At 43.4% G+C, this 21,977-nt stretch overlaps 2 protein-coding genes across 2 annotated transcripts in view; both read left to right on the forward strand.

The window, feature by feature from the left end:
• The window catches only part of LOC127599375 (vascular endothelial growth factor D-like), a 449,921-nt gene extending 442,346 nt beyond the window's left edge, over nucleotides 1–7,575 (forward strand). Inside the window, exons 2-9 of the mRNA XM_052063312.1 lie at nucleotides 622–1,083; nucleotides 4,662–4,863; nucleotides 6,068–6,188; nucleotides 6,388–6,457; nucleotides 6,534–6,661; nucleotides 6,756–6,874; nucleotides 7,060–7,225; nucleotides 7,316–7,575. Coding sequence (XP_051919272.1) covers nucleotides 970–1,083; nucleotides 4,662–4,863; nucleotides 6,068–6,188; nucleotides 6,388–6,457; nucleotides 6,534–6,661; nucleotides 6,756–6,874; nucleotides 7,060–7,225; nucleotides 7,316–7,334 — 939 coding nt within the window. The 5' untranslated portion in view covers nucleotides 622–969 and the 3' untranslated portion in view covers nucleotides 7,335–7,575. The remainder of the gene's footprint in view (nucleotides 1–621; nucleotides 1,084–4,661; nucleotides 4,864–6,067; nucleotides 6,189–6,387; nucleotides 6,458–6,533; nucleotides 6,662–6,755; nucleotides 6,875–7,059; nucleotides 7,226–7,315) is intronic.
• A 3,245-nt stretch (nucleotides 7,576–10,820) lies between these two features.
• On the forward strand, nucleotides 10,821–20,412 carry gpa33a (glycoprotein A33 (transmembrane), paralog a). The gene is made up of 7 exons (XM_052063195.1): nucleotides 10,821–11,166; nucleotides 15,180–15,346; nucleotides 16,446–16,662; nucleotides 16,795–16,959; nucleotides 17,192–17,308; nucleotides 17,444–17,573; nucleotides 18,544–20,412. The coding sequence occupies exons 1-7, from the start codon at nucleotides 11,061–11,063 to the stop codon at nucleotides 19,082–19,084; spliced, it is 1,443 nt and encodes a 480-aa protein (XP_051919155.1). The 5' UTR covers nucleotides 10,821–11,060; the 3' UTR covers nucleotides 19,085–20,412.
• Nucleotides 20,413–21,977: the final 1,565 nt, after the last annotated feature.

A 21,977-nucleotide genomic window follows, 5' to 3' on the forward strand; every position in this document is an offset into this window, starting at 1 on the left:
CTCTTCTGCTGGATCTCATTAGATTCTACAAGCCCAAGTCAATCAATACCACTGAGGTTTGCGAGTGATTGCGAAGGTAACGAATGTTTTCATCAGAGTTCATTCAAGGTCGCAAATGTTTGCAATGACGTTCTAATAATATGCAAAACGAATTTTGAACATGTTAAAAAATTATTGGTAACAAGAAAAACGTTTTTCTTTTTTTTTAATGTCTTTGCAAAAGTCGGCGACATTGAACGAACCCCGACAAAAAAAAATTGCTACCTTTGCAAACACTCAAACCTTCGTTGCTTGATGGGATTCGGGCTTCAATGAAATATCTTCCTTCATGGTGATTTCCTCCAAGTAAGGAGGGGTATCATCTGTGGGACCCTTTCATGTCTGGATCACATTTAAAACACATGTTTGTGTGTGTGCAGAAGAAATTCACGATGAGGGGATTTAACAGCACTGAAAGGGTTGAGAGCTCAAAGCCAATAAGACAAACAGCATTTTGTGGATTATGAGGTACAGTAGGTGTAAGGCAGCCAACGACTAACTTAGATTCATAACCAAAGAGAAAGGGAACAGACTGAAATGCTCTCCGAGCTTTTTGCTGGTTCCATTTGGACAAAGGAGAAGGTGGGTGATAAGAAGCCTTCAAGGGACTCAGAATTTTATGAGGTCCTTTTCAGCTTCCAGCTCATTGCCTACTTACTCAAGTGAACACCGCATCAAAGCTGCACAAATAAGACGTTCGAGTTGTAAAGCCCCTCCATTTGGCTGGCGGGTGTCTGGGGGCTGCTTTTGTGACAGGTTACGTCTGGCTCACGCAGACACAGACACGCCCACAGAGCAGGGTTGAGAATTTATGCAGCACATACACGGAAGAGATCAGCTGGTCTGGCACTCAGAGACGTAGCCAGCTGTGAAAAGGAAGACAAGTTCATAGCGAGTGCTTCTCAGAGGCCAGAGCAGAGGATCCGGGGGATGCTGGTGAAGATGAAGCGGACTCTTTATCGAACCTCCTGCTTGGTGACACTGCTGGTGGAGCTCAGCTGGATCAATGGGGGCCTCGGCCTGCAAAGACAGGTTGGAAGTAGGGTGAGTGGCGCATGGAGCTTTTGGTCTTTATACACAAAAGTCACAAGAGCTTGGAGTGCGGTTGGAGTGCGTTGGGTGAATGGATGATGGATGGATAGATGCGGTCCTCAGGTGGGCGCATGTTAACCTGCAAAGCATACTTCACTGTAACCAGAAGTGGCACTCTCACTCTGTACTTAAATAGAAGTCTTACGTTAAAAATAAAAAAACACCATTCACGGTCACCAATGATAAAAGAACCTCAGTAAAAAGCAGTCACACACCGACCACGTACCGATGGCACCTAAGTGGGGTTTTTTTGGTCGAAAAAATTAATGTCCTAAAAGATACTATTTGAGGATTCTCTTGAATAACTGAAATAAGAAGCTACGATGTTTGAATCAGTGACAACTGTACTTTGATTTTTTTTTTCAACTTCCAATATCTCTACCTTGATTCCATTATTTTTTACTCCTAGCCAGAAATCTGTCGTTTCACTTCCCCCTTCAATAATTCACAGTACTGAAATGTCATCACAAACTACTGAGTTTTGTATGTGTGTGTGTGTGTGTGTGTGTGTGTATATATAATATATATATATATATATATAAAGGGCGGCCCGGTATCCAGTGGTTAGCACGTCGGCTTCACAGTGCAGGGGTACCGGGTTCGATTCCAGCTCCGGCCTCCCTGTGTGGAGTTTGCATGTTCTCCCCGGGCTTGCGTGGGTTTTCTCCGGGTGCTCCGGTTTCCTCCCACATTCCAAAAACATGCGTGGCAGGCTGATTGAACACTCTAAATTGTCCCTAGGTGTGAGTGGATGGTTGTTCGTCTATGTGTGCCCTGCGATTGGCTGGCAGCCGATTCAGGGTGACCCCCGCCTACTGCCCGGAGACAGCTGGGATAGGCTCCAGCACCCCCCGCGACCCTAGTGGGGATCAAGCGGCTCGGAAGATGAATGAATGAATGAATATATATATATATATATATATATATATATATATATATATATATATAAATCCTACAAAAACACTCTCACACTCACGAGTGAAACGCTGAAAAAATTATCAAAATGCAATCACACTCACCACTGAAAAGTTTGCACATGCTCAACTGATTTTTTTTTCTCAGTCTATATACAGTACATTCTTGATGGTATAGTGGTACACTTGCATGACTTGTGAACGGGCAGCGTGGGATCGTTTCCTACGGTGTGGATGTGTGTGTGAATGGTTGTTCGTCTGTATATTTGCCCTGGAAGTGACTGGCAATCAGTTCAGGGTGTAGCCCACCTTTCGCCTGAAGTTAGCTGGGATGGGCTCCAGCAACCCTCTGACCCTCTTCAGGATAAGCGGTGTTGAAAATGAAAAGATGGGTACGGTACATTACCGGAATGCTCTCATACACCTCTTATCTCTTGCACACACATGATCGCATTTTCTATCACTTGCACTACTGACACTCTTGCACACAATTGAAATGCTACTATCAAAATACACATAGTGAAAGACACGTTTCAGTAGTAGGGAATAAACTCTTTTTTTAGTAGTGTGTTTCTGTGACCAAATGTACTGTATTTGAAAATGTTTTGTGTATAAGACAGTTTCCAGTAGTGTGTCAGAATGTTTCATTCGTATTTGTTTAAAAAAAAAAATCACAAGTGGGTGTGAAAGGAATTATGTCCCTGATGGCCCATCATTCAGCACACGTGGCTCTCTTGTACATGCTGGAGGAGTAAAGCTATTTTTTGATTTGAGAGAATTGCTGTCTCCGCCTCACAGGTTATATTGTGTTATGTAAGTGCGCACACGCAACTCGAGAGTGTCGACATAGTGAGCTGTGAAGGTGATGACATACTGGAGACCAGACTCTTGGCTGCACGTTTGTGAGATTCGGAGTACTGACCAAGCCCTCAAAGATAAATTGTTTCAGCCTTGTGCGTGCATGCAAATTGACAAGATCCAATTCAAGTGAAGTTAAGACATTGTGTAAAACATACAGGGATTTGGAAATCATTTTCGACCTAGAATTAATTAAATACATTACAAAGAAATTTCATTTTAAACTTGATCATTTGGGGGTTGGGGGGGGGGGTCCTTTTTCAAATATTCATTCATTTTGAATTTCATGCCTGCAACAAAAATGGGACAGGAGCATGTTCACCACTTTGTTACGTCTCCGTTCCTCTTAACAACACTCAATAGACAATCCGGAACTGAGGACACGAATGGTGAAATCTTTGTGGGTGGAATTCTTTCCCATTCTTGTTTGATGTACATCTTTATTTGCTCAATAGTCCGTAGTCTCCATTGTCATAGTGCATTTTCAATGGGAGACAGGTCTGGGCTACTGGCGGGCAAGTCTTGTCCAGTCCTTTACTACGAAGCCACACAGGACATGTGCAGAATGTGGCTTGCCGTTGTCTTGTTGAAATAAAGCAGGGATGTCCCTAAAAAGGACAATGCTTGGATGGCAACATATCTTGCTCCAAAACATTTCTGCAACTTTCACCATTTTCACACATGTGCAAGCTACCCATGCCATGGGCGTAAACACACTTCCAAACCCTCATAGATGCTGGCTTTTGAACTAACCCACATGGTTTCTTTTCTCAAAACAAGTTGACATGGGCTCGTCAGACCACAGCAGACTTTTCCACTTTGTGTCAGTTCCTCTCAAATAAGAAGCCAGCGATGTTGATCTATGGCTTTCGCTTTGCATTGTAGCGTTTTAACTTGCATTTGTAAATGTAGCGACCAACCATGATAACTGATTGTGGTTTTCTGAAACATTTCTGACCCACGTGGCAAAGTCCTTTACGCAATGATGCCTGAGCGATCACAGGTCACGGGCATTCAATGTTGGTTTTCGGCCTTACGTGCAAAGATTTCTCAATTCTCCAAGTCTTTTGATGGTATTATGGACGATGGATGACCAAATAGCAAAATTTCCTTAAATTGCGCATTTAGAATCATTCTTAAATTAATGGACTATTTGCTCAAGACGTTGTTGTGTGAACCTTACCCCATCCTTGCTTGATAATGGTCCTTTTATATTCCAATCCTGACACTCACTGGTTTCCGATTAACTTGTTCACCTGTGGAATGTTCCAAAAGGGGCGTTTTTTTTGCGTCAATTCCAAAGCTTTTCTTGCTCCTATTCCAGCATTTTTGGAATATGTTGAAGACATAAAATTCAAAATGAGAGAATATTTCCAAAAAACAATAACACTCAACAATTCTTGTCCTCTTCTGTATTCAATTGAAGACAAGTTGAAAAGGATTTGCAAATCATTGTAATCTGTTTTTATTTTCCCTCCCAGCCAGATGCTGTTTCTTTTCACCCTTTAATGTTGCCTGAATCATCTTTGTCTTCAACTTCATTGGAAGTGGGGGATTTGATTCTTTTCTGTTTCTTACTATCAGGCAAAAAAACAACAACAACAAAACAATCAATAAAGGTTTAATACAAGTCAGACATTTGAGTTTAGACATTAATTTAGTCTTTACATAATCTTGAGGCCTTGTATGAATTCAGTTTTTAGCATATATGTGACCATGTACCGTAAATGAAAAGATGACAGAGTGCAGTCTTTACAGGTAATGAAGCAGTGGGAGAGGAAGGTACGCTCAGCCTCCAGCCTTGACGAGCTGCTCAGACTTGCAGACTTCCCCGACTGGAAGTTGTGGAAGTGCCGCATGAGACTGCAGCAGTCGGACTCTCTTTTTTCGCCACCTTCGGCCGGCTCCCACCGCTCGACACGTTACGCTGCAGAATCATACAGCTTGGAGATACTCAAAGGTAGGACAGCAAGTCATGTCCAGTGCTTGTGTACAAGTAGGCTATGAATTTTAGATCTACCTCTCACACACACACAAATCAAACATCGTCACACTAACTACTGAAACACTCATCAACAGAACACTCGCTAACACACTATTGAATGATATTTTTTCCCGCTCATATACCTTAGTAAAATGCTCACACTCTAAATGTTTTTCTCAAGCACATTACTAAAACACTCCCACACACTGCTAATGGGCTCTCACACACATCTGAATAAAATTTGCTTTTGCGCATTCACTCACAGCTACTACTAAAACACTCTCAAATGCACCACAAGTTTTTTTTCCTGCTCTGATACGCTACGAAAATGATGTAGGCCATAACGGAATGCTCTCATGAGCAGTAATCAAATATTTGCAGCCAACTACTGAAACTCTCTTATTTACTGCACTGATTGATTTTTACTCGAATTACTACACCGTTCTCACACGCTGCTGAATTTTTTGAGCACATATAATTACTGCAATGCTCTCACACAAAACCACTAAAACACTCACAAAAACTCTACTAAAACAGTCTCACAGCCACTACTGATTATTTTCGCTCTCATACACTACTAAAATACTTTCACACTTTGCTGTAATGCTCTCATGCGCACAAATGAAACACACGCGCAAACTACTGAATCACTCTCATTCACCGCACTGACTTTTTTCACACTCTCATACGCTAATGAAATGTTCTGGCACACCAGTGAAATGTTCTCTTACACACTGCTGAAACTGTCACACGCACGCACGCACACACACACACACACGTGACTAAAATGCTCTCGTGCAGACTACTGAAAAGCTCACATCATCCATTAATAAAATTCTAAGGCAGACTTCTGAATCACTGTCACACTGTAGTTGTAATTTTTTGGTTCCTATGCTGTATATTACTAAAACGTTCTCATGGAACTACTCTTAAACTCGTAACTGAAATGAATATTTCAGTCCATTAAGATGATCGCAGTTCATTAAATTAGGTGTGGAAGGGTTTCAGTACTGTGTATGAGAGTGTTTCATTGCTCTGTGTGCCAGCATTTCATTTTTGTGTGTGTGTGTGTGTTTGTTTGTTTGTGTGTGTGAGAGAGAGAGAGAGAGAGAGAGAGAGAGAGAAACTTGTCAATTGTGTGTCTGACGGCCCCTCATAGCGTGTTGTGTTTCCCATGCAGCCATAGATGAGGAGTGGCAGCGGACACAATGCATGCCAAGAGAGACTTGTGTGGATGTGGCCAAAGAACTGGGTACTGACCCATCCATGTTCTTCAAGCCACCTTGTGTGTCCGTCCACAGGTTTGTCTATCACAAAACCGCCTCCACGTCATTCACTTGATATTCACCGTCGTATGGATCACCCATCATTTACCTGCCATCCTTGATATCCGGCGAGAGGTCCATGTACTACAACACTCTTGGTCCACACTAGTAAGACAATTCGGTGCACGACTGGACAGACGTTATTCCACCGATGTTTTCATTTTCCTGCTGACAGGTGTGGTGGCTGCTGCAATCAAGAAGGTGTCACATGCAGAAACACAAGTACAGTGCTGGTCAACAAAACGGTAAGTGCATTTCTCAATGACATTGTGCTCTTGAGCAAATTAAATCCAATACATTTTATGTTGCCGTGCATTTCAGGTCCTTAGCGTGATTCCATTCAAGTTTGTACCAGAGCCTGTGCTGATAAATGTTGTGAATCATACAGAATGCAAATGCATGGAGCCCGCCATTGTACGACGTAATGCTCAGCCTCACAGGGGCAGTGGGTGAGTCTGAAAACTGTCAATTCAGGCTCTCAAATGGATATAAACCATGGTTGATGTACATGCTGTATGAATGTAGGCTACTTTTTTTTCTCAGTTGTTCTCTGATTGGACAGCTTTCAGAGGCCGAGAATTCCAGGAAACTTTGCGTCAGCGGTTGGATTTGGGATTGTACAAGTGACAGATGCATACCGTACCCTTCTAATACTAGCCCAGGTGAGTGTTTAGTTTGTCTGGTCACATTGCATTAGGTGTCCAAGGTGCAAGATGTGAATTTTTCCACATATCAGAAAAAATAAAAGCAAACACAGTCACCAGAACCACATAAACCGGATCAAATAAATATTCAAATTGGCTTTCTCATCACTACCTTGCAACTATAATTGTTACCTCCTGTTTAGATTTTCCAATGACTTCATGGATGCCCAACTGTGAGATCGACGTGGATCATTGTGACTGTATTCCACAAGCTGATCCAACTCCCCAACTAAGAATGGTCCTACGGTGTCACCTCAACAGCTCCATCTGTTCTCACAGACGTCAATATTTTGACCCCTTCTCCTGCAGGTATGAAACGCATGGGACTTTTACACAAAGAGAGGTTCCCATGTGGACTTGTGTCCTAATGCATGGATGTTTTCTCTCTCCTAATGGCAGATGCAAGTGGCCCAAATAGCAGCAAGTATGACAACCTGCAGACCAATCCTTTTGGAGGCAGAGAAATAGTGGCACATAATTTATTTACAACATTATTTATGCAAACCACGTGAACTAATGGAGATTATACTTAGTCACAGGACCATATTAATTAATTATTAACATTCTGATCTTATGTTTGAATCAATTTATGAATTTTGATATTCATTTTTTTGTGCACTGAATATATGGATAATAAAAAGGTTATTTTTTATAATTCAGACTATTGCTCACGTTTTATTTTGCAATGCATTTGCAAAACACTGGTCAACAAACTTAAAATTATTTTTTTATTCATTATATTATCAAAGATTTAATTCAAGTTTTCTCAATGATTTTTTGGGGGTGATCATTCCAAATCTGCCTATATTTTCTCCTGCTGTTTTCATAATAATAATAATAATAATATCAACTGTATTATATTGAGTAATTATTATTTAAGGGTTTGGTTCAGGAACAGGTGTGTTTTTGCTGGACATGTCGGAGGAAAAAATTCATGGTATTGCCCAAGTTTTTAAAGGGCAAAATTAAAAACCAAAAAATGACAATACTGTATCTTAAAAATGTGCTGGGGGGGGGGCATTTTATTTTATTTTTTTAAGTCAGTATCAAAAATACTTAGTGTTACACATAGTTACTTTTGTGTGACAAATAGACAGGTTTCAGCCATGGAATAGAAAAATAATCGTTATCTGCATTTTACATATGCAGGAATGAGCTTTCAAGTTAACCGACGAAGATTCAGCTACATATTTGCACTTTTTTATGTTTGCATGCATGCCCATGACGTCGGTAGGTTAGAAAAGTTGTATTTTATATGCCAGTGGTTATTTGTCGTGAACGTCTCTGATTGGTCAGTCGCCGCAGTGAGGAATTCTAAACCCGCCATAAATCGTCCAGTTTACCGTGACTGCAGTCGGTTGGCCACGTTAACTGGCTCCCGATTCCAGCTGTGTTCGTTAGGGCAATGCCAGTCCAGTAACTTTGTATTTCCTAATCATTACCGTAACATTTTGGATGGATGTGAAAATAAAATCCCAGATTTGAAACACTATCCAGATCCCAAAGTCATGACCCATGAGTCACTACTTCATGAGCTTTTAATGAAATTGGTTGAGGTGTTTTTTCAAATGCTTTTAACATGCACGGATGTAGTCCTGTACAACTGCACTACATCATACTGAGGTGTCTCAAATATTTTGGTAAAGAAATACCTGTAGTAATTTGTTGGGGGTTTTTTTCATTGAAAACACGTTAGCAAGTTGGCCTCACAGTGCAGAGGTACCGGGTTCAATTCCAGCTCCATGTGTGGAGTTTGCATGTTCTCCCCGTGCCTGCGTGGGTTTTCTCCAGGTACTCCGGTTTCCTCCCACATTACAAAAACATGCATGGCAGATTAATGGAACACTCTAAATTGTCCCATGTGCGCAAAAGTTTGAATGTCTGTGTGTGCCCTGCGATTGGCTGGCAACCAGTTCAGGGTGTCCCCCGCCTCCTGCCCGAAGTCAACTGGGATAGGCTCAGGCACGCCTCGCGATGCTTGTGAGGATAAGCAGATTAGAGAATGAGTGGATGGGGGGGTGGAAGGAAAATATTGCTTTGCCGCCACCTAGTGGCATATTGGGGCCAAGAAACAAATTTGAATTGAGGACAATAGCTTCATTCAGTCTGGCCAGGCTTATAGAAGAGAGAAACGTGTTTTGCCTCTATCTTGTGGCATACAAAGGCATTGACAAACCTTTTTTGGTTGGTTTTAAATTACCATCAGTGTGAACCAAAAGTAAATTTGGTGAATATGGTATTTGTGTGCCCTCAAAGTGATGGAAGTGTGAAACTACACCTTGCTTCTTTAAACGTGGAAATCTACTTGAAGGCCATTCCAAAATTAACTTTGGATAACAAATTGAAATGAATAATACATTAGCACAAGAAAGTAAAGTAGCAGGAACATTGCCATAGAACTTTGCCACTGTAGTACTTAGTGTTTCACTATGTCAAAAAATATAACGGTAGAGTTTGTTGCGAGTATGGAAAGCCATGGCAGCGTTTTTTTTTTTTTTTTTTTAATATCGTTAATAATCAGTTTAAGGTCCGTCGACTATTATATTGTTTGTCCTCACTGGTAAGGCAATTTAGCACACTCATGCCCGGCGCTACACTGGGACTGGGCGTGCTCAGCCACCCAGCAAGTCATTCATTTCTGTATTTGAGTTTTAAATCATTAAAAAGTTCACAAGCCTTTCTGTTCCAGTACAGCAGGGGTGCCCAAAGTTTTTGGATCGAAGATGTACTTTTCGATCAACTAACCTCACGGGATCTACCCTTACCGGCGCGCGCACGCACACACATACACACAAATTTAAGATTTACCTGTTTTATTTTATTTTTTAAATATTTTTTTGTGTGAAAATGAGACGGATAAGATGATTAGTGTGCAGTGTATATTAACACAAAAAATATATTACTAACATGTACAAAGACACACAAATGGTTGTTTGTTTGTTTTTTCTTCTCGACACTCCTCGGATCTACTTGGGACCTGTCTTAGATCTACCGGTAGATCAGGATCTACCTAATGGGCACCCCTGCAGTACAGTTACTATTCCCATGTTTGTGCTATAGCTGTACCCCGTGTGTGTTTGAGAGGGCAGATAGGGTCGGGATGAATCTTTCAGTTACTTTTGAATTAGGTTAGAGTTAATACACGTTCAAACGTATTTTTAAAATGTAGGCTAAATGCTCAGAAAAAAAATTTCCCGAACGGAATCATGCACTGCAGACATATTAATAAAACCATAAAATTACTAATCAACAATGTTTAACAGTAATTACTTAATTTTCAAAAGTAGTGGTATATTCATTCATTCATTCATCTTCCTAACCGCTTGATCCTCACTAGGGTCGCGGGGGGTGCTGGAGCCTATCCCAGCTGTCTCCGGGCAGTAGGCGGGGGACACCCTGAATCGGTTGCCAGCCAATCGCAGGGCACACAGAGACGAACAACCATTCGCACTCACACTCACACCTAGGGACAATTTAGAGTGTTCAATCAGCCTGCCACGCATATTTTTGGAATGTGGGAGGAAACCGGAGCACCCGGAGAAAACCCACGCAGGCCCGGGGAGAACATGCAAACTCCACACAGGGAGGCCAGAGCTGGAATCGAACCCGGTACCTCTGCACTGTGAAGCCGACGTGCTAACCACTGGCCTACCGGGCCGCCAGTACTGGTATAATGTAGGACAAATTCAAAAAGCATACAGGGTGTGTGAATATTTTTGCTAAGTACAATACACTAAAACACAGAGGTCACATTCTCCAACCAGTCGGACAGGTTCCAGCACTTGTGGTTGAAACAGTTTGTTTGTTGCGCCACCCACTTGCCTGTATGAACATGCCCCTCATTGTCCAGCAACTTGAGTTAACTACTCTAAATCTTGTGAAATTTGGCGCTTTTTGTCCATAGTGTAACTTTTCAATACATGCCAGACCTTATTACATGTGGTGAGAGTCTCTTGATAGAGCTCATTTCCAAACCAAAGTGGTTAACATTAAGGAGGAGGGCTGTGCAGGCCAAGACACATCTGGTGGGTGGGACAAGAATGCTACCTGTTCAGCGAGACCGACTGTGATTGGCTCTTGTGAGCTGTCAATCAATAACCAAATCCAGGCTGAAGCGGCTCACCTGAAAGCGGCACGCAGACTAATGAAGACGGGTTTCGGTGTTGTCCTTGCTTTCCACAAGGCCACAGTCCAAGTCAACTTTCTGGCCATGGAGACAAGAATTTTCAGCATCACACTTCTTTATCTGAGTAAGTCATTGCGCGCACCAAATATATTTAAGTGGACATACCTGTATTCGTTTGTGCTAATTATAAAACATTTGCTTTCTCTAAGGTTATTTGTCCTATACAGTGTTTGTTTATTTACTGGACCAGTCAAATCGTCCAAAATTATAAGCTCCATTGTCTTTAAAATGGTTTCATTCCATATGTTTTTCTGTCTCTGTTTGATGTATTAAAAGCTGCTATGGTAATAAAACGAGGAAACGCCCAACATGGCTGTTTCCCTTTTGCTCGAGAAAGTACACAGGCTGTGTTTCAAGTCACACGATGTGCTCTGTATGGAGAACCATCTAGAATCCACCATTTTGTCATAGTGTTGTTAAGGTACTGCATGTCGTGAGCATAAAGTTTTTTTTTTCCCGGTATTTCTCACACTCTATAGCAGGATGTCAAACATACGACCGGCGGGCTGGAACCGGCCCCCAAGGAGGTGCCGCAGGATAATTGTGAAAAAATGCATTAAAGACACAGAATGAACTTATATATATATATATATATATATATATAATGCAATTCATGGATTATCCGCTAATGGGCACACTGTTTTGATCAGAGTAGAAGACAACATTGTTTTGATCAGTGAAGAAAACAGCAGTCTCAATCTGTCACTGAGATAGACCCAACACAGCAGACGGTATCAATGCGCCAATGCATCTTTGTACAAAAACAAAGGAAATACATGATATTTTGGTTATTTATAGCACAGTATGGTATAATGTTAAACATCTACCGAGTCCGTATGTGGCCCAGAATGTGGAATGAGTTTGACACCCCTGCTCTATAGCCTACTTAATTGTAGACGAGATACCATTAACAAAGAAAAAAAGTGTGAAATTTTCTTCCCTCTTGCCGTCACCTTACCATGGTGAAGGGGTTTGTGTGTCCCAATGATCCTAGGAGCTAAGTTGTCTGGGGCTTTATGCCCCTGGCAGGGTCACCCATGGCAAACAGGTCCTAGGTGACTGACCAAACAAAGCACGGCTCACAAAGCCCCTTATGAAAAATAAAATCGATGGTACCCAGTTTCCCTTGCCCGGACGCGGGTCACCGCCCCCCCCCCCCCCTCTGGAGCCAGGCCTGGTGGCCGGGCCTACACCCATGGGGCCCGGTCGGGCTCAGCCCGAAGGGGCAACGTGGGTCCCCCTTCTCATGGTCTCACCACCCGTGGGAGGGGACAAAGAGGTCGGGTGCAATGCGAGCTGGGCGGCAGCCAAAGGCGAGGACCCTGGCGGTCTGATCCTTGGCTGCAGAAGCTAGCTCTTGGGACATGGAATGTCACCTCTCTGGCAGGGAAGGAGCCCGAGCTGGTGTGTGAGGCAGAGAAGTTCCGACTGGATATAGTCGGACTTGCTTCAACACACAGCCTGGGTTCTGGCACCAGTCCTCTCGAGAGGGGTTGGACTCTCTTCCACTCTGGAGTTGCTCACGGTGAGAGGCGCAGAGCAGGTGTGGGCATGCTCATTGCCCCCCAGCTCAGTGCCTGTACATTGGGGCTCACACCGGTAGACGAGAGGGTTGCGTCCCTCCGCCTGCGGGTGGGGGGACGGGTCCTGACTGTTGTTTATGTATATGTACATATATGCACCAAACAGCAGCTCAGCATACCCACCCTTTTTGGAGTCCTTGGAGGGTGTGCTGGAGAGTACTCCTGCTGGGGACTCCCTTGTTCTACTGGGGGACTTAAATGCGCATCCGGGCAATGACAGTGAGACCTGGAGGGGCATGATTGGGAGGAACGGTCCCCCCGATCAGAACTCGAGTGGTGTTTTGTTATTGGACTTCTGTGCTCGTCACAGACTGTCCATAACAAACACCTTGTTCAAACATTAGGGTGTTTAATATGTGCACTTGGCACCAGGACACCCGATGCCGTAGTTCGATGATCGACCTTGTGGTTGTATCATCAGATTTGCGGCCGCATGTTTTGGACACTCGGGTGAAGAGAGGGGCGGAGCTGTCAACTGATCACCACCTGGTGGTGAGTAGGCTCCGATGGTGGGGGAAGATGCCGGTCCGTCCTGGCAGACCCAAACGTATTGTGAGGGTTTGTTGGGAGCGTCTGGCGGAATCCCCTGTCAGAAGGAGTTTCAACTCCCACCCCTGAAAGAGCTTTTCCCATGTTCCGGGGGAGACGGGGGACATTGAGTCCGAGTGGACAATGTACGGTGCCTCTATTGTTGAGGCGGCCAATCTGAGTTGTGGCCGCAAGGTGGTTGGTGCCTGTCGTGGCGGGAACCCTCGTACTCGCTGGTGGACACCAGCAGTAAGGGATGCCGTCAAGCTGAAGAAGGAGTCCTATCGAGCCTTTATGGCCTGTGGGACCCAGGAGGGAGTTGACGGGTATCGACTGGCCAAGCGGAACGCAGGTTCGTGTTCGCCGAGGCAAAAACCAGAGCGTGGGAAGAGTTCGGTGAGGCCATGGAAGCCGACTTCCGGACGGCTTCGAGGAAATTCTGGTCCACCATCCGACGTCTCAGGAGGGGGAAGCAGTGCACCACTAAGAACTGTGTACAGTGGGGATGGGGCACTGCTGACTTCGACTCGGGACTTTGTGAACCGGTGGGCAGAGTACTTCGAAGACCTCCTCAACTCTACCAACACGTCTTCCTTTGAGGAACCAGAGTCTGAGGACCCTGAGGTGGGCTCTTCTATCTCTGTGGTTGAAGTCACCGATGTGGGTAAAAAGCTCCTCGGTGGCAAGGCCCCGGGGGTGGATTTCGGTGGGAAAAAGGGGGACCGGCACATCCCTGCTTTTTGCAGATGATGTGGTGTTGTTGGCTCCTTCAAACAGGGCTCTCCAACTCTCACTGGAGCGTTTTGCAGCCGAGTGTGAACCGGTTGGGATGAAAATCAGCACCTCCAAATCTGAAACCATGGTCCTCAGTCAGAAAAGGGGGGAGTGCCCTCTCGAGGAAGACCTGTCGAGGATGACAATCCCAAGTTGAGGAGTTTCAGTGTCTTTGGGTCTTGTTCATGAGTGAGGGCAGGAGGATAGCGAGTGATCGACAGGCGGATCGGTGTAGCGTCTGCTGTGATGCGGACGTTGTATCGGTCTGTTGTGGTGAAGAAGGAGCTGAGCCAAAGGGCGAAGCTCTCAATTTACCGGTCGATCTACGTTCCAACCCTCATCTATGGTCACGAGCTATGGGTCATGACCGAAAGAACGAGATCCCGGTTACAAGCGGCCGAAATGAGTTTTCTCTGCAGGGTGTCCGGGCTCTCCCTTAGAGATGAGGTGAGAAGCTCGGTCATCCGGGAGGGGCTCAGAGTCGAGCCGCTTCTCCGCCACATCGAGAGGAGCCAGATGAGGTGGCTCGGGCATCTGATTCGGATGCCTCCTGAACGCATCCCTGTATGAGGTGTTCCGGGCATGTCCCATCGGGAGGAGACCCAGAGGAAGACCCAGGACACGCTGGAGAGACTGTCACCCAGCTGGCCTGGGAACGCCTCGGGATCCCCCTGGGAGAGCTGGAAGAAGTAGCTAGGGAGAGGGAAGTCTGGGCTTCCCCGCTAAAGATGTTGCCCCCGCGACCCGGCCCCGGATAAGCGGTAGAAGATGGATGGATGGATGGACGGTGAAATTACTATTTCAACTTCTGTACTTAAGTGGAAAAAAAGAAATGCTTTGAATTTTTTACCTGGTCAATTATATCTGGTCTGATAACTTGATACAAAGAAAAAAAGTCTCCCCACAAATTATTTTTCGATAGCTAAAATCTGACAGGATAATTGGAATGAATTGTCCTGCGTGAGCAAAACAAATTAACAGTGAACAAAATACTAAAATAACATATGACATCGGTTTTGAAATGTAAAGAGTAAAATAGTCTTTTTTTTGTATGTTTAGCTTATTTACAGTTAGCTACATGAGGAGGAAGCTGCTGAATTCACCTACTGAGCATTTATTTTTGTAAAAATGTTTGTTCGAATGGTGTTTAAAAACTATTTTAAATAATCTTTTGACTGTTTTGACATTACAGCGGTGATGTCTGTTGGTGCCTTGCAAGTGAGCATCCCCGAAGATCACTATGAGTATGCCAGAGGTGACAACGTAACGTTGCCATGCTCGTTTCAATCTACATTCACCAAGCCACCACTAGTAGTCATCAGCTGGTCTGTGGAAGGATTACAAACTAATGCTGATGAGGTTTGTTCTTTATCAAGCCATCTTACTGTCTCTCAAAGCAATAAGTAGACAATTTTGTCTTCGTCCACTTTTATTCATCAGCCCTCATTCAAATGTACTTTACCCTTTCGTTTCGTTTATGGCTTCAAATTATTGTTTGCATTTTGTAAGTTTGTTTTATTTTGCATCATTTTACTTCAGAAAGCATAAAACGTACATCAATTCATGACATGAATTAAAAAAAATAATCATTTACACTTACACCCTAAGAATGTACAGATTTGATGTTCTCAGTACGACTTGACTTTTTTTTGTTTGTTTGTTAATTATTGGTAATTGTGAAGTTATTTCACAGTGGAGGGTGCTTCCACTCCTTAAATTGAAAAGTAATTCTTCTCTGCTGTAGTCAGCTGAGGGAATCGTCATCTCTTGAAATCAGACCTGTTCCATTCATCCATTCAACTGCAAAAGATTCATTAAACGTATCCAAATTCTTTTTGATATATTCCAGTAAAAAACAAGGAGTTTAAAAATGTACTTAAGATTAAGATATCCTTCATTTGTCCCACACTGGGAAAATGTACAGTCTACAGCAGCAAGATTGTGGGTCGAAAGAAGAGAAAAAAAACAACACCGTTCAATTAAGTGCAATACAAATACAGATATGGATAAGGTCACAGTTTACAATTGTTTTTCACATCTTTTTTAAAAAATTTTTATTCAGCAGCCTGACAGCAGTCGGTAGGAACGAGTGGCGGTATCTCTCCTTCTTGCAGCACGGGTGTAACAGTCTCTGGCTGAAGGAGCAACCTAGTGCTGTCAGGGCGGGCTATAGGGTTTGGGAGCGACTGTCCATCATAGCTTTTAGCTTAGTTAGCATCCTCCTGTTGCCCAACTCCTCCAGAGTGTCGAGGGAGGAGCCTTTGTATGCGTTTCAATTGGCCAAAGGTTGTTGTCATGGTGCCAGAAAGTGAAAATTGAAACTCAGCTGCATATTATTGAAAAAAGCTGGTAATGACAAAATTGAACAAAAATCATCCACTGGTTTAAAAAAAAAAGGAAGCCAGGTGAACATAAATCGCCAGTAGTGTGATAATCAATGTGATGTTTATTTGAACAGAAAGTGATTGCCACTTATTACTCTGCTGGTGCATTGACGGACATCAAAGAAGCCTACAAAAATCATGTGTCAATGGATGTGGACCTGGCTACGGGAAAGGGCAACTTGAAAATTTCCTCGATCACACTTGCGGACAATAAAGAATTTGAGTGCCGCGTCCAGATCCCACGCGACACGGAGGGCACGCTTTTCGACACTGTTCGCTTGGTGGTTCTAGGTAACGTTTTTCCACTGGATGGAAAATAAATGTGCATCACATACCATCTATGCCTTTTTTTCATTAGGTATATGTTTTTTGACACTATGTAACAATGTGACATTTCTTTAAATGTATGTTGTTGTTTTTTAGTGGCTCCATCGACACCCATCTGTAAGATCCAGGGGAAACCACAATATGGCCAGAACATCAACCTAACCTGTCACTCAGAGGAAGGCTCACCACCACCCAAATATGAGTGGACCAGTCTTAATCCGCGCAGTGTTCCCCATAATAAAGATCCAAGGACTACCGACAGTAATTACACAATATACCTTCAATTCTCGTTCTGTTATTTTACAATCTACCACCCGTAGCTAGCTAAAATTAGGATGACCAACTAATGATTGTCATATTATGTTTCCCCCATGAAATGGGGAAAAGTGAATCGCATCCATGGATGAGGGTGTTGGAAAGGGTGAGGGAGAGAGATTGCAAGTGCAACCATCTAAATTTTAAAAGATTCTCCGGTTGTGTCGTTTTTTTTCAGTTGGTGGCATCCTGTCCCTCTTCAACATCACCAAAGAGACATCAGGATACTACACCTGTACCTCAAGCAACAAGATCCGTTCTGCAAGCTGCAACATCACCCTCACAGTCATGCCACGTAGGAAACTCCTTTGCCGTTCCTGCAGTTTCATTTCTCCAAATAAACTTTTTTTTTTGAAAGGGGGTGGGGTTCACAATGCATTGTCTTACCCTTCCCTCCCTCACTAGCGTGTCTTCCACTCTGCCTGTGTAGCATCCATGAACATCGGCTCCACAGCAGGAATAATTGCAGGAGTTGTCACGTTGCTGATCATCCTGGTCGTCATCATCTACTGCGTGTGCTGCCGCAAGAAGAAAGAGGAAGAGGAGGAATATGCAATGGGGTAAAGTTGTTTTTTTTTTCCTTCTCGTGGGCACGCTCAAGATAAATGTAATTAGACAATTGAGGCGGCACAGTGATAAATTGGTTAGCATGCCCGCCTCACAGGTCATGGGTTCGATTCCGGGCCCTGGCCTTCCTGTGTGGGGTTGTGCATGTTCTCCCTGTACCTGTGTTGGTTTTCTCTGGGTACTCTGGTTTAGAGGTCAATAAAAGGTATGAATTTTCCAAAAGGTAGTGCTTTGGACTCGACCGGACATTTGCTGTAATGCGTCTTAATTATATCTTTGGATCTCTCTTGGTGCTTAGCGCGACAGACATGCCCAAAATGTATGGCCAACCTCAAGAGAAAGGTCGTCATGTGTTGAAAAGTTATGGACGATGGGCCGTCATGTGTCGAAACATAATGTGCAGTCACATGCCGAAAAATGATTGTCGACGGGTTGGCGGCTGGAATGCCCATGACCGACCTGGAAATCCACTGGCTTTTGAAATTCCCGATGGCCACCCCATCCCTGGGTGTTGGCATAGCATAAGCCATGATCACTGCCTCCATGACAGTGAAAAAAGTCCATTATCACAAAAGGCGGATGGGTCAGAGAAAGTTGACGAAGCTGTGCTAAGCCGCAGTCACCAAAGTACTGAGATAAGATGTCGGATGATTCAGTGCACTTGTCACATACTGTAGGTCTGTCTTGAACTGCTATACAGCATAGACTAAGAAACTTTGAACAGCAAAATAGCAGGCAACTTGTAACAAGTTGACGTTACATGGGCCAGCTCTCCGGATTCTCAAAGCACTTGACAAATTAGACTGATATGGCAAAACATACATGTTGAAATCTGATTACACAAAAATAAATAAATGCATACATACATACAAGACGCAGTGCAGCCAAATGAAAGGCTACAGAATGAACATTTGTCAAAGCAAACAATTTCAGTCACGTGACATTGTTGTGTTGACCTTTCAGAGTTCGTGAGGAAGGGCCCCCTGACAAAGTGCCTGACGGGAACGGAGCTGAGAGGTCAGTGGATAGACATATTGACGACGACGATGAGTCCAGTGTGAGGGCCCCTCTTCGGGAGCAGGACAAGGGACGACGCGAACGTGACGACAGCCCACGAGGGGATTCCGACGATCGCCATAATGACTACAACGACCGTCGCAGGTATAACGACGATCGCCGTAGCGACTACGACGATCGCCGTAGCGACTACGACGATCGCCGTGGCGACTACGACGACCGTCGGAGCGATTACACCGATCGGCGGAACGACTATTCGGATGCACGTGACAAGTACAGTGACCGCCGTGAGCGCTATGACGACGATGATGATCGCCATGACAACCGTACAGATCCCCGCGATAGGTACTATGATCGCTATGATGATGACAATGACGGCGACAGAGATCGTCGCTACCGTGATGACCACCGCTACGATGAACCTTATGATGCTCGGGACAGGCCTCCTCCTGTTCCATCCGATAAGCCGCGCAGAAGAGATGACTAAGCCTCCCGGGTGCATTGATCACCCTCCTTCATCTTGATGACCCCCCCCCCCCCCCCGCAGGACTTTTACACTGTCGGAACTGATTCGGAATCAGTTTAAAAGGTGGGGCTGTCATTTTTATCCCTGATATGGGCTTGCCACTTTCCTGGGCTGATTAAAATATTGACAACTACAAACAACCCACAGAATTGGTATCCAATCTATAACATTTATTCTTGGCTAAATGCTAAAGGTGCGAACTACATGAAATTTCTGGAAAATTCCAATGGGAAATCAATAGGGGGAATTTTGGACAATGAGCCCTGCCGTGACTCAAAAGTCTGCAAGCAATTCAAAACACAATTTTGGTTGAAATGAAAATCATCAACATAGTTCTTATGAACTAAAAAATAATATCCATACTGAACGGCAAATTTGCTGGGTTTCACTTTATTCCATTTTGGTATCTTTAAATTGAAACGAGAATTTGCATGAAATTAAAAGTAATTGAACAGACATCTCTGTGTTGGAACTCTGAAGCCAGTTTGACTTCTATACAGACGAAAATAGTGCTTCGCCATTGTCTTGTGGCACGTTGGTGTCAAGTAAATGCCTTTTCTTTTTACTGTGGCTCCTTAAAACGCATCTTACTGTGAGCGTCTACCTCGACTTGTTTTGTATCATCTCAACAATGGCTACACTGACATCTCTCTTGTATTGCCAAACATTTTCTAGTGCGTTTTCCCTTATTAGGGTCAAAAGTCCGTTGAAGTAGTTGTATTACTCCAATGAGAGAAAATGCTATAGTCTATTTCCCTCATTTGAATTTTTCACACACGCCAACCCACAAAACAGAATTCCATGTATCATTAAGTCCCATATATTCAGATCTTTTAAAAACAAATTGCTAATTGTTATGTGAGTGTATCTGTAAAGAACTTTTTATTTTTTTGTGAACATACTCTATGCAGGATTTCAGTGTTCTTGGCTGAGGCCTCTGTGTTGCGTTTCACATGTGTGAGTGTAATTTCACTGCAGTTTGGTCACATTCCAAACAGAGTGGCAAAGCTTTCATGTTCTCTGCCACTGTGATTAAACATGGGTGTAGTGTATTTCTAGTTAGACGCTGTTGGGATACAATGAATAGCGTGTGTCTGTCATTTTATGTGGGTGCAAGTCTCTCAGAAAGGCTAGCATTGTTTTTATAGACTTGTTTTATACGGAAATAATTTTGTAATTCAGCTTTAGTAAATATGTTTTCCACATGCCGCATGCTGTGTAATGTTTTGTAAAACTCCTGTTTGTAAATTGTGTTCCGTATGAAATAAAATCCGACTGAAAGACTTAAAGGCAATAAATACAGTATTGATAATTGAATCTGGAACACTAGAGGGCAGTACCTCATGTCTAATGCAAGTACTCTCTTTCAAATGGTCAATAAGCCACTTGCGGAAATCCTCTGCGCATGCCTCAGAATGAAGGTGAAAAAAAGAGGCTACCAAACAAGCATTTTTGCATGAAAATACATCGATGTATGCCTATTTGTAGGCCTTAAAGCTTTCAGGCATTGTTTCAAAACTTTTAAGCCTCGTATAACAAAATGCCAGGTGCGCTTTGTGCAATGTTTTACTGCTCTGATGGAATTTAGAGGCTTAGTTGGTGTAAAAAACATCCTCACATAGCATTGTAAACCCCCATTTATTTGACCCAATTTCCCGACAAATTTTGATTTCTTGAACACAATCATTCACGTTTATTTGAAACTGATAGGGAACACACAAAGGTTAAGTACGGTAAGCAAACTACCCGAGAGCTAAACTAATGACGCGTAATCAGCATGACCGAAGTAGATGTTCTCATCACTCTCACTTTTTACCTCCAAAGGTTTCCATGTTTCAGTATTTGAACTTTTGGCTTACTTGATTATATTTTAACCAATCGTAAATTGGCGCGGGTAACACTACTCGGCCTAACTAGTTGGCTTGTGTCAAGCGCTGTCATTCTCCTCAACCCTACAAGTAGCACCTAATAGTTTTGTCTATCTGGTGATGGTTTTTGATGCCAGCGTTACACAACTAGTGTGCACACATATCACCGAGGACTGAAGTAAAACTTTCCTGGCAAGACGGTCATTCATATTGAATCCTTTTTTCTGATATCAAAGAAATGCTCATTAATCCACTATCTTGATGTCCATGTACTAGTATGCATTTTGCCCTCACTAAAAGTCCAACTTTGGCACTCTCGTAGAACAACTACATTTCACGAGTTGCACAAAATTGTGCATTAATTGACAATTACTACTAGTGAAGCCCGAGAGGTTGAAGAGGAATTACTGTGATTTACTGTTTTCTTTATTGCTTTCTAATCAAACCCACCTGTGTGAGTAGAACATGTTTTCCATCAAAAAGGAGCACTTATCTCATATCTATGTTGCTGGCACCATTTAAAAGGTCAGGCTGAGGACACCAGGGGATACTGGTCTGTCTCCCAACAGATGCCAACTTTTATGACCATCAACAGGATCACAACGGATTTTGCCTTCTTTTAAGCTGTATTACATGAAGGTCTGACTCCCCGCCTCTCATTTGCATATTGTTTCTATAATATTCTTCTTGTCTATCTGTTGAACGGCGCTCTGACCACATCAAAAGGTTACAGAATCGATTTGTAGCGTGTTGTGTTATAATGGAACAAAAAACGTTGTAGTGTTTGGTCTTAATTCCACCTTTTAGAGAGAGAAAAAGTGGGCAAAGAATCGACCCATGGCTGAATCCTCATTTGCAACGTTAACTCGTACATTTACAGTATGTCACTTCTAGCACTAGGCGGCCCGGTGGTCGACTAGTTAGTGTGTCGACCTCACAGTACAGAGGTACTGGGTTCGATTCCAGCTTCAGCCTTGCTGTGTGGA

Source organism: Hippocampus zosterae, chromosome 4 (assembly GCF_025434085.1).
Source record: "Hippocampus zosterae strain Florida chromosome 4, ASM2543408v3, whole genome shotgun sequence".
Classification (NCBI taxonomy): domain Eukaryota; kingdom Metazoa; phylum Chordata; class Actinopteri; order Syngnathiformes; family Syngnathidae; genus Hippocampus; species Hippocampus zosterae.